A 13,154-nucleotide genomic window follows, 5' to 3' on the forward strand; every position below is an offset into this window, starting at 1 on the left:
GCAAACACACACAATGATTCCAATTCCCCCTCTCTTAGCCTCGCTCTCTCGCATAGCCTATCTTAGTCCCTCACCTCTGACTAAAGCAGACACATAGCGTCTGTATGAGGGTGGGGTAGCCTTCTAATACGCTTTTCACGTCTTCAATTGCTATAAAGTGTGTATCTTCTGATCTAATGGTCAATAAGCACGTGTCGCGTTGTTCTGCCCACGTTTGAAATGGGGGTTGTGTGCCCAAAATTAAGAGGTGAGTCGAGTTTGATTGGGCTCAATGCGACCATGCACGAGCCAAGCCCTGAAAATGTTTGGCGCCTAAATTGTGCAACACCGTATTAAATATAATAAATACTCTTAAAAAAAAAAATGTTTCTTTAACACATAGAAGCATACCTAGTAAATCAGATCATTGAGAGGCACTTGTTAAAAGTGGCTGTTTTTAGGTCTCGCTGAGTCAGCGCGCATGCGCTGCTCGGAGAGACTTTAGTAGGTGAGTTTTCAAAGTGCTGCTGGCTGGCGACAACCTTGCGTTCACACGAGCGTGCACGCGCGAACCGCCAGCCTTCAGTGCCATTTGTCTTTCCTCTTGCTTGCTCCCTGCCTCCGCCCCTACCCCCGCCTTCGCGCTTACAAGCGTAAGCAAATTAACATGATGCAGCATAACATAATGGCTACTGATATACACCATTTGTATTCTGCTAAAATTTCAGAAAGCCAACAATAATTCAAATCCACTTGCAAATACAACATACTGGGCGAATGCCACTCTCATGCCTGGATGCTTGCATTTGCAACAGCACCACTGCCCCCAGAGGACAGAAAACGAACAAGCAACTCAAAATAACAATACGAGTTATGTTATGTTCGTTGTAAGGACATTTACGAGCAGCAGACTTGAATACTGCTTAGCCCTCCACAGAATACAAGAAAGAGAGGTTGCGTCTGCAAGTCAATAGGTAAACAGCATCTCTGAATTTTACTAACTCTTTGTCAAAATTATCAATAAAATCGCGCTACAGCGCAGAAAAATCTAAAAACTCTCCTTTAGAAGTGTAAGTTGCTCCATCGCCATTACACTTTTTTTCCTTCTGGATAATTGTATGTGGGTGGTGACATGAGAAACGCAAACTATTTCATCTGCAGGATGTGATACACAAATACATCAACATTTCTACACAACATATATATCGAAATCGAACCGAAATGATGGCTCCGTAAGTTAAATGATCACTGCTGATATCTGCACTGCTCTGCAAGTCAAATGTTCAAATCCCTGCAAAACAGATAGCCTTTGCGACATTCGAGGTCGGCAATTTGATCACCATTAATCTAGTATAGTAACACTGCGCATTTGCAGGGCTTACAAACGGGAATACAACACATACACACACAACCACACACAACACATACACACACAACCACACACACAACACATACACAACCACACACAACTACACACAAAAAACCACACACACAACCACACAGAACCACACACACACAAACACACACAGCCACACACAACACATACAAACACAACCACACACAACCACACAGACAACCAACCACAACCATACACACCCACACAACCACACACACAACCACACACACAACCACCCACAACCACCCCCACACCCACAACCACACACACACACAACCACACACACAAAGGGAGGAGACAACTGCAGCAGGACCATCGGCTCGATCAGGACAGCAGAACCACCGGAAAAGGATCCCCTCGGCATGACCTGGGCAGCAAGAAGTTGTCACTGGAGACATTGTGATCCTATGAACAATAGTGTCATCAATGATCTAATCCAAACTGTAAACTGTGACAAATAGCATCCCTATATATTGCAGTACCACAAAAACAGCAACAAGCATTGGCATAGCCAATAGATCTCGCCTTTGGGACCTTATAAGTGTTTTGCCATGCAACAGTTGTTGTTGCACCAAAGATATTGTGCTATATAACTAAATACTTATAAGGTCCCAAAAGCGAGACCTATTGGCTATGCCAATGCTTGTTATGTTTAGCCCATGGTCACACCACTTCACTTTAGGGTGCTATTTGCTTTCCGTCTTGTTTTCTTTTGTTACAGTTAGGTACTGTCGCATTTACCGATGTTGTTTGAGGACGCAGGAATGCTATATGGTTAAAACGTGGTTGTCAAACTTACTGGCGCGTGCTGCGCGAGCCTGAGCCTTGTGCAGTTCCTGCCAGCCGTGACGTCTCAGTGTTCCATGATAATACCGTTGGCTGTCGGAGACAGTGGCAGATAGCGTTGCGTCGTTCAGCAGGAGTGCTCGCTTTTCCGTTAATAAACAGGATTACATACTTATGCCATCTCCGTCCCATCAATCGTTTCAAAAGCCGGCCAATCATGACGAGTTCCGTAGTGACCACCTCTGGTAATTATCATATCGTAAGTGTGTCAACAAGTTGACTGTAATCACATTACAGAAACTGAAGTGGTTCCAGACTGGGCAATATAGTACGAGGATGCTTTCAAGTATAGTTCGAACACAAATAACAGACTGTAAATAACCTCTACATTTACAGGCCTATATTTCTCTTTTCAAACTAGTAACTTTCATAGACAGCTACATTTATTTATTTTCTTCAGCCCCTGGCAGGCGTTGACGAAACAAGGTGTAAAGTCAACAAAATAACCACCCAATTGAAAAGAACACACCCCGAGAACACAAGGTAATAACTTTATTATATATTTGTAGCCAGGTGCTAGAGCTCTGTGGAACGCTTTGCCCCCGTATACCCCTTTTCTTCATCTTCACAGTCTGGTGTATGAAAAGCCACATTTGGAGGGCAGTTTTTCACATTCAGGCACACAAGTCTTTGTAAGGATGCAGTGTTTACTATATCGAAACCAGTCTTGCCCCCAAAGGTGCTGGGCTTCCAGTATGCCGGGGAGCAGATGGGGTTTCCCAAGAGTCCTTTGAGAGAAAATGGGGCTCCTATTTCTATCATACTCTCTCCAAAAATTGCATTTTCTTTAGGATTTTCTAACATCAACGCTGGAAAAAATTCCATCGCATCAATATGTCCATACAGCTCCTCTAGTTCTTTTGACAAAGTTTTTTCACCTGTATGAAACAATGAGAATTTGTAATTAGCTCTTGTACGTATTTGTGGTACCAACCTTTAATAGTAGCTGACAAAAAAATCAACATTTGGAAACCAAGGCACAGGTTTAGGAGAGACTGACAATCAATAAACATGATATGAGGTCAGGTTCAGGAGAGGTAAAGCAAGAGAGTGGTAATTTAATTCAGTAAAATCAGGAATCTAATATAACTAAAACAACATAAAAATAATTGTTGGGAGCAGCCGCAGGTTGTGCATAACTTATACACTAGGGACATTAATGAGGCAGGCAATTCACATCATGTAAAATATCACACATAAATAATAACTTGCAAGGGCATTCATTTGCTTGTAAATCAAAATTATGTGATGATGAGCATGTGAGTGCACACACGTTTTACAGTTCAAGAGTATTTTCACCTTGACAGACATTAACTAATATGAGTAGTAGGTGCACATTTCTAGATTTAATTTTTCAAATACGATCAATTTTTCGTCATTTCTCCCATGGGGTCATTGGGATATGTATTATTATGTAAAAAAAAAAAACGGAAGGTCGTCTAAAAAGTGAGTCTTGTATTTCTGTCTGATTCTATGCTGCTCCTCGTTCAATATCAAGCTCCTATTTTGTGAGTGTATTTCAAGTTGCATACAGGGTCCACTTGACGTTTCGCTTTTTTAGCTTGCTTACAGAGTTACCTTGCATGATCCGTTGACTTGAGGAATAATTTCAGCTACAACCTCAAATCTAGGTGTGCATAGTCCTAGAGTTTGAGTCTTGAAACACAAACGATATACAAGCAAAATGCAATCATATGAGGCGGAAGGATATTACACTGAGATGGAGAAAGTGAGGAGAAACAGATCGAGAGAGTAAGAGCAGATGTAGCAGACCCAGAAAGTATAAAGAGAAGGTCACATTTATAGAGAGAAGAGAAAAGGACAGTGTTGCAAAGTCATCCTGTGCCCTGGGCACCCCCCCCAACTTTTTGCTGACTGGTACTGGTGGTAACTGACTCTGACTGACCCTGGGCTCTGCCTAACCAGTCCCAGGGCCAGTGCTATGCAGAAAACACCTGCATACACTAGGGTTTACTAAGGGTTGGGGTACCTCTGTGATTGGCATGACCTACCCCATAGGGCCCTAGTACCTATTAGGGCAGGGGGATTGAAACTACCTATCAGTCCCTAGTATATATAACAGGGCATGGCAGTTTAGAGGCTAGCAGACCTTTCTGCACTTGCATGTGTGCACTGCTGAAGCCTGAGGTATTTTTAAAAGTGGCACTGTGTGGCAGGACTGCTTTTAACCCCTTCCCTGCTCATGACGGAACCGTTCCGTCATGAGCCACGGTTGTCGTGTGCTCATGACGGAACGGTTCCGTCATGACAATCCTGCCGGCGGCCGCTCCGCCTGCGCGGCGCTGTTTCCCCGCCTGTGCGGGGCGACAACGCAAATGGGCGGAGTCATGACGGAACCGTTCCGTCATGAGCACAGCTCAACTGTGGCTCATGACGGAGCGGCTCCGTCATGAGCACAGGCCCGCCGCGCTGCCCCCCTGCCCCCCCCAGCGCTGCAGCGGAATGTCCGCAGCAGCGAAGGGGTTAAAAAGTAAATTGTGCCCAAACTCGACTTTTGTTTGGGGCACTTAAAAATGTTTAACCTACAAAGTTTGGGCATATTAGGTACCCTCAGGGTCTCCCCTAGGTGTCCCAGGGGTGGGGGGGGTCAGGAATCTATAAGGTAGACCCTTATAAAATGAGCTTTATATGCCCTGGGTAAAGTGATATTGCACATTTCTCTCCCAACATTGTGATGAAGTGCTGCCCAAAATCGACTTTGGTGGTAGGAGCACTGTGGAGAGAGGATCTGTGGGGTCCTGTAGATATATGTACAGTACCTATAAAATATGTTTTTATAAGCCCTGGAGCTGGAAAAATGGCCAAGTCACCTTTTCCATTGCACATCCCATGCCATAGGTTAACATTGGAAAAGGTTATTAGTTAATAACTGGAGTAAGAAAAGCCATAAAACTAGGATTAAAGGACTCAGTAGAATAGTAATGATAAATACAACAATATGGTATTGTTGAATTTATTGGAAAATGTACAGGCAAGACAATTTTTGACTGTAAGCCAAAATTCAACACTGTACTGCTCTGCCCCGATTGGTCAGAGATAAGTGGGTGAGCCTGGCTGCTTTGAAGAGGTGATAAATGACCCCTGGGGTTAGGAAGCCTCTCGGGGAGGAGAGGTTGCTGGGCATAGGAATGCCAGAGCAGGGGGAGGAGTCATAAATCATGAATTTCAAGCGAAGGGGAGGACCCCTGTTCACCTACAGCCAGATGCTAGGATTAAGGAAGGAATGAGCAGATGCAAGGGGGAGGGACTATGGAGAAAAGCCATCCTAGGGGTGTGTCTAGCCAGGTCTTCTCTCCCGGCTGAAAATTCTGGCATATTGAATTTTGAAAGAATAGTGGTTTCTGGGTTAGCATTTTGCCACACTCCGCAAGAAGTGGTCAAACCTTTGGGTGGAACCCTGCAGCTCATTGGACAGGAATGCCCTCCTGCTTAACCCCAGAGAACACTGAATAAGTATCTGAGAGGGGCGGTGCCTCTCAGATCTGCTGATGGAAACTTAAGAGAATCAGAAGGGTCTGCGCTGAAGAGTGATGTGTATTTCCAAAGGCCTGCACTCTGAAGTTTGCGCATTTGTGCACCATTTGAAACTACAACCCTGTGGATCAAACCTTCTTCAAAAGTACCAAGGGGTGGACTCCCTGCAAGCTACAGGTTAACAGAGCTCACCTGGAACATCACCAAAAGAATCCCCAGCCTGGAGTACTACCAGTGGATTTGTAAGGGGTTTTGTTCAAGTGGAGTGTGGGAATTGAAGTCTCACACTTTCAAGGACCCTCTTGTAGATTCCAGAACCTTGGATTTTGTGTTGGATACTTTGGGACCCGCACAAAAAACTTCAGGAAGGAGTTCTAACAGGAACCAGCCTGCTGGAGGGGGCTGTACAAGACTGGTGAGAGATCCTACAGAACAATTTCTAAAGGTGAATGTGTCCCTGTCAGAAGCCACACAATGACAAATAGGAGCACTGTTGATTTCTAAGCAGCAGAAAGTGACTAATCTTTAAACATTTAAATCTCTGGTTCCCTACAGTGGATTCTATTTTGTTTTGGTGTCATTTGAAAGAAAAACATATTTCCTATTTTTATAAATTGGTGTTGGATTTATATTTTGTGTTGTCTCTTAATTATTTACTGAATTGGTGTTTTTAAATGCTTTACATACCTGTCTTTGAAGTAAAGCCTTCCTGCTCGCAGCCACGTTACCAAGGGATGAGCATGGGAATAATTTTCTAAGACCTATTCTGAGCCCTAGACTGTGTTAGTGGCCTTATTGCCAGTGGCAGACCTACATTTGCCCCTACTAATAATCCACTTTCCAACAGGCAGCAAAAGCAAGAGAACAAGGGGCAACCACTCAGACTCATGACTGTTTGCTAACATTGGTATAATATATGGGAGCTTGCAATCCCTGTTCAGAAGCCAATCTCTAATTTCCTTATTTCAGTCGTAGTGACTTCTCTAGGCACATGTAATAGCCAAATCACCTAGCTGGTCAGCTGTAATAAGTTATGACGGTTGAGTTGTGACATCATAATGACTCCTGCAAGAGACAATCAAGGTGAAAGACCGGTAGTTCACAGAGCATAAATACTGCTGCAGTTTGAACAATTAAAACAAGAACGGGATTTCTGATCCATTTTTCTAAAATGATCAGCAGAAAGATATTTATTGTCACGTTTATTTTTTTAACACTATAAGTTATTCCAGAAAAGATAGATCTCTCTGCGCTTTTCTACACTTTCTGCACAGCAGTATTTTTTTTAAATTTTGCTCGCATTTAACTGATATTATCTATTTTGCATGAAAATTATTAAATAATTTTTGGTGTGCGCACTACTTTTACTTTTCATGTCTGCTACCAAACTATCTCTTTCACCAGAAAGAGTAAAACACCACATATTTAAGTGTTTGTAGGACCAGTGATGGTGTGACCATGTACTATAAGGAATAAAATGGTGTCTGGAGAAAATGTAAAGTTTGGAAATATCGGTTGCATAAATATCAGAGAAAAAATATTGTGACAACAATATTGTGATGCAGAAATATTGTCAAGAATATTGATTTTTTAGGTAAGTATTTTTGTTTTTAAGAATAGCTTTGCTGTAAATATTGTTTTCAATAATATAGTTGCAAACAATAACATTTTTAAATTATCTTTATGTGTGTACGTTTATATATTAATTATTTGGGTTATTATTGTGTGTATAAGTGTTAATAAGTTTAAATATAGTGTTTAATGTTAAGTTATTTATATTTTTTAATGTAATTATAATTAGGGCTGACGGTTTTATGGTATTTATTTTTTTGACATTTCCGTCTGTTATTTATCCATATGTATTTTTTGCTAATTTTATCTGTATTTAGCCACATTTATTTTGGGTTTTGTGGAACAATTAAGCTGAAATTAGTATAATTCCACATTTATTTAACTGGTAAATATTCACTCATGCTTGAATGCCTATGCTGTAAACACCCGCAGAAGATATATCAATGCACTTATTAGAAAATATGTACCTTTCAGTATCAGCCTTGTGCAGATCTACTGCTGTTAAGGCCTCTTTACTAAAATTCCTTTCTTTTTTTTACCCCCTTTGCTTTCAATCCACACTACTATTGGCCTGGTAGTCATGGAAGTCAGTATTTAGAATTCCTCAAAAAGCATCCCAATTTCCGTTTTTATCCACATTTGAAAATAAATACAGACAAGAAAATAAATGTTTTCTGTCTTTATTTATCTTCAAAAATCAGTAAATACGGAAAACAGGGAGCCTTAATTATAATAGTGATTTATGTTTTCATAGCGGGTTGCTAGGTTTGTAGGGGTGTAGAGAGTGAAGTGAAGTATAATTATTTTATTATTAATTAATTGATTATGTAAACTGTATAGTAATGATATTTTTTAAGTCATTTGTTAGGAGGGTATTGCTGGATTTTTAGGGACATAGGGTCTGAAAGTCACAAATAATGAATTCTAATTATTTATTGATTATTAATTATCTACATTTTGTAATAATTATATTTTTGTAAGTTATTTGTTAGATGGGGTTGGTGGGTTTGTTGGGAGAAAGGGTGTGAAGCTAATTTATAATTAATACATAACTTAATAAATAACTTTAATTGATAAATAATGAATTAATTGATCAATGAATGATTAATTTGTTATTTAAGCAGTTAATTATATTAATTGTGTTACATGTATGTATTTTAGTTATAGGTCTAGTGTGGGCTTCTAGGTTTGGGGGGTACAGTGTGGTAAGTTAATTACTAAATAAATAATGTCCAATTTTTTTAAATTGATAGTTCATTATTAAATTATTTAATAATTATTTTAATTATTTATTTGTTTTTATGTATATAATTTTTACTTCAGTTAAATAATGTTTATATGAAAAGTTTTAGATTTATATAAAATTAATAGGGTACCGTTTAATATATGGTATTTATTTGAAGTGAAATATTGTCCCCACTATTGCATAGGCTGGAGAGAGAATAGCAAATTTTACCCCTTCGCAGTCCAACACTTTCCCTACTGTTGCACAGATTGGAATGGGAATAGTAAATTTTACCATTCCGAAGTCGAATGCTTTCCCCACTGTTTCATAGATGGGATTGGGAATAGTAAATGTTACCCCTCCAGAGTCTAACGCTTCCCATACTGTTGCACAGACTGAAGCGGGAATAATAAATGTTACCCCTCCAGAGTCTAACGCTTTCCCTACTGTTGCACAGGCTGGAGTGGGAATAATACATTTTACTCCGCCCGAGCATAATGCTACCCCTACTGTTGCACAGACTAGAGTGGGAATAGTAAATGTTACTCCTCTAGAGTCCAGCACTTTCCCTACTGTTGCACAGATTGGAGTGGGAATAGTAAATGTTACCCCTCTGGATTCCAACCCTTTCCCTACCCCTCCAGAGTCCAATGCTTCCCCTACTGTTGCACAGACTGAAGCGGGAATAATAAATGTTACCCCTCCAGAGTCTAACGCTTTCCCTACTGTTGCACAGGCTGGAGTGGGAATAGTAAATGTTGTCTCTTCGAATTCTAATGCTTTCCCTACTGTTGCATAGACTGGAGTGGGAATAGTAAATGTTACTCCTCTAGAGTCCAACACTTTCCCTACTGTTGCACAGATTGGAATGGGAATAGTAAATTTTACCATTCCGAAGTTGAATGCTTTCCCCACTGTTTCATAGATGGGATTGGGAATAGTAAATGTTACCCCTCCAGAGTCTAACGCTTCCCCTACTGTTGCACAGACTGGAGTGGGAATAGTACATTTTACCCCTCTGGAGTCCAACACTTTCGCTACTGTTGCACAGACCGTAGTGGGAATAGTAAACGCTTCCTCTCCAAAGTCCAATGCTTTCCCTATTGTTGCACATAGTGGAGTGGGAATAGTAAATGTTACTCCTCTGGAGTCTAAGGCTTTTCCTACTGTTGCATAGACTGGAGTGGGAATAGTAAATGTTACCCCTCCGGAGGCCAATACTTTCCCTACTGTTGCAAAGAGAGGCGTGGAAGTGGTAAATGTTATCTCTCTGAAGTCAATTACTTTCCCTACTGTTGCACAGATTAGAGTAGGAATAGTAAATGTTATCCCTCAGAAGTCCAAAGCTTTTTCTACTGTTGCATAGACTGGACTAGAAATACTATGGGGCCTATTTCAATTGATTTCCGACCGACATCTACGGTTTCATTTCCGACTGCCTAATTACAATGTAGGTGGTCGAAAGGGAAACTGGCTGGTCATTCTGGCTGGATTCTGATGGACTGAATAAGCCCGTCGAGATTACGATCTTGGGCCCCCTTCACCCTGCGGCCTCCGTTTGGGGGCTAAGGGGGCACCTATATTGCCCCCTGTTAATCCCTGGACAGTGTGGAGGGCACTTTGAGGTGCCTGCCATGCGGTTTAGGGATAAACAGAATCTCTCATCTCTCTATGGGAGCTTGTGCTACGGGCAGTTTATGGCTGTAGCAAAAGCTCCCATGGAGAATTAGGAGTATGCGGCCGCACCATGTGGCTGATTATGATGCTTCCGAGCCTTATCATAATGTGCCAGTTGGATTCCTTTCCAACCGCCTCATTTTTTTGAGGCGATCGGAAAGGAATACAACCGGTCATTCCAGCTAGCTTCTGAAGGGCTCGGAGAGCCCGTCCGCCAGTCGAAATGCGGCAAGGGGCCTTTCCAGCCTAGAGAATACGATGGCGGTTTCCGACATGGTTTCGATTCCGGTCTGTCCGACATGGAAACCATGCTGGAAAGCATATTTGGGGGCCCCCAGCAGGGCCCCATTTGGTGCACTGCCTCCGGTTGGAGGTCGAGGGTGCCACCCTGTTGATCCCTGCTCCCTGTGGCAGGCACCTTGAGATGCCTGCCACGGGGTGCAGGGATAAAAATGGGAGCATGCATTACGGCCAGTTAACGACTGGAATGCATGCTCCCATTGTAAAATATAGGAATGCGACCAAACAGTGTTCGGTTGCATCGTAATGGGGCGGTCGGGACTGCCGACCGGGTGTCGGTCGTTCCCATGACCGATGCAGTGTCGAGCAGAAGTGATTCCGCCCAACATCGTAATAAGCTCCTATGTGCGGTCTAATTGTAATTGCAGTGTCGGGACTGCCTACCGGAGGTTGAGCTGTCCAGAGACCGCTACGGTGTTGGTTGGAGGCAACTCCGACCTACGTAGTAGTGTGGCCCTTTATCTATTATTCTGTGACTTTAATACCATTTTAATATTGTTGAAATATATTTAGTATTATTATTGGGTTAATTGTTTAATTTTGTACTATTTGTTTATTTATAATTTATATTTAAATCATGAAAAAATATTTATAGTAAATTTTAGTTTCTTTTCAAAATTTAAATGTTTTGCTAACTTATTACATGTTTTGCATTAATCTACATTAAATTATTGTTATATAGTGAGATATTTATTATTCACTATTTTAAACCATATATTTCTTAAAAATGATATTCTGGTTTGTTTTGTAAAAATATTAGCGTGAAACTATTTAAAAAAAAAATATTTTTGTACTTACCTTTATAAATATAGGAAAACAATATTTTTGAAATCGATATTTTCTAATACACTATTTATGTAACACGTATTGATGTGGACGATATTATGTCAGTGATTCGAATAAAATACCCTTTCCATATGTAAATAGCATACTGCAAGTCACCTCGGAGTTCCAGGACCTTATAAATGAACTCAGCTTTTGGCCTCATTTCTCTAAATGGTTATGGAACTCACTGGTGATTTGCAATATCCTAATAATGTTTGTCCAAGGGTACTTTATGTCCTCATGCAAACTCCAAACTATACCACATGGGCCCAAAGGAAAAATGTGAACACCTCTGGTTTGGAAGCATAATTTATAACTAACTGGGTCTAACTGAACACTTTCCATTCTAGGGGTAAAACAAGTGCTGGCATGCTGGTGTGATGGATATTTTTATTTTATTTTGGCACAACGGGGTATAAATACTGGACCTCGGACACCAACTATTCAGTACACTCTTGACCCGTGGATACTCTGCCAAGAAGGACTGATGTGATGCTACAAGGACCACAACTCTGCTGGGCTGCTAATGTAAAAGGATCTGCTTCCCTAATGTGTTGACCTGCCGCCCTCTCCCCTGGGGAAGAAGAACTGGACCTGCAACTTCATCTTGAACGCAGGACCTCAGTGTGACTCAAATGGCTAGTCTGCTGGGCCCCTGATATGAGCCTCACAGACCTAAAAGGCTCTACAACCAGCTCATGCACATAGTTGCAGCGAATTCCTAACCCCAAAGTGGTGCCCCTCAGGTTCTGGACCCTTGGTGTGGCTCAAAACGCTCAAATCAAACTTTTGGGCTCTCCACAAACGCAAACCAAGTAGTTTGCACAGAGACCGCGCTGCTTACACTGGAAATCAGTGCGAGACGCCGGCAGCCCATCTCATCACACTGCAACATTGACTGCCAACATGAGACATCAGCCTGCCCATCTGCGACGCCTGGCCTGCTCTTGTTATGAGCCCCAATGTACCTAAGTACAATGTGGCCTTTAGTAGCTTTACAACCTTTTAACAATATTTGTCCTACCTTGTTCTACATAATGGCTCTGGTGTTGATCGTTTACCTAGTTATGTGCCGAATAAATGTTGAGTGGTGGTCTTCGAAAACCAGCCTAATTTATTATGCATAAGCATTCTAAGTATCACAGAGCAGGATAACCATCTTCTCTATAATAACTGTGTAAAAATTTCACCGCTATTGTCATCCTTGGATGATAGGCCCACAGTACCATTACATATCTAGGTAGAACCCCTGAGGGCACCTTTTAGGTATAAAAGAATTACATCTTCACTGGATACACCAGAGGAGAAACTTCCATGCTAACACAAGACGCTGAGATTCCTGCTCGCAGAAACTCCAACTTTCAGTCGTGTGGCATCCCTTGCAGGGTGTCCAACTGGAGACCAAGACGGGATCCTTCGTTCTCTACCATCAGGTAAAGGGTTTGGTTCTTTCCTAGGAGGATTCTTGGCTTTACACGCATATACATGCTAGGTACACTTAAGTACACGTAGGGTCCGCATAGTAGGAGTACACCGGATTTTTGCTATGTGTCTCTATGCCTGCATATATTCACTGTTTTAGCACCATGGTAGAATTCCACCTTTTATTTACTCTGTTGTTGCCCCCCATCTTATATATCTGTTTCTGTCCAATGGTTGTTGCAGCACACATATTTTATACTAAAAAGACACTGGTTCAATTAATGCTTATTGAAAATTGACCCCATTGTTTATTCTATGTATCTCTCTGAGACTAAGTGAGCATGAGTGACTGAGCAAAAAGTGCTCTACTGTTTCCACGATTCCTGAGGGGTCAGGGTTGTCATGTTCGATAGCTGC

The 13,154-nt window shown here is 41.5% G+C and overlaps 1 protein-coding gene across 2 annotated transcripts in view; it reads right to left on the reverse strand.

The window, feature by feature from the left end:
• Positions 1-2,696: 2,696 nt before the first annotated feature.
• The window catches only part of LOC146868407 (prostaglandin G/H synthase 1-like), a 450,292-nt gene continuing 439,834 nt past the window's right edge, over positions 2,697-13,154 (reverse strand). For both annotated transcript variants that reach the window (XM_085609940.1, XM_085609941.1), the window contains one exon: positions 2,697-3,099. In XM_085609940.1, coding sequence (XP_085466066.1) covers positions 2,738-3,099 — 362 coding nt within the window. In that variant the 3' untranslated portion in view covers positions 2,697-2,737. The remainder of the gene's footprint in view (positions 3,100-13,154) is intronic.

This window comes from Triturus cristatus, chromosome 1_2 (genome assembly GCF_964204655.1).
Source record: "Triturus cristatus chromosome 1_2, aTriCri1.1, whole genome shotgun sequence".
NCBI classification, from domain to species: Eukaryota; Metazoa; Chordata; class Amphibia; order Caudata; family Salamandridae; genus Triturus; species Triturus cristatus.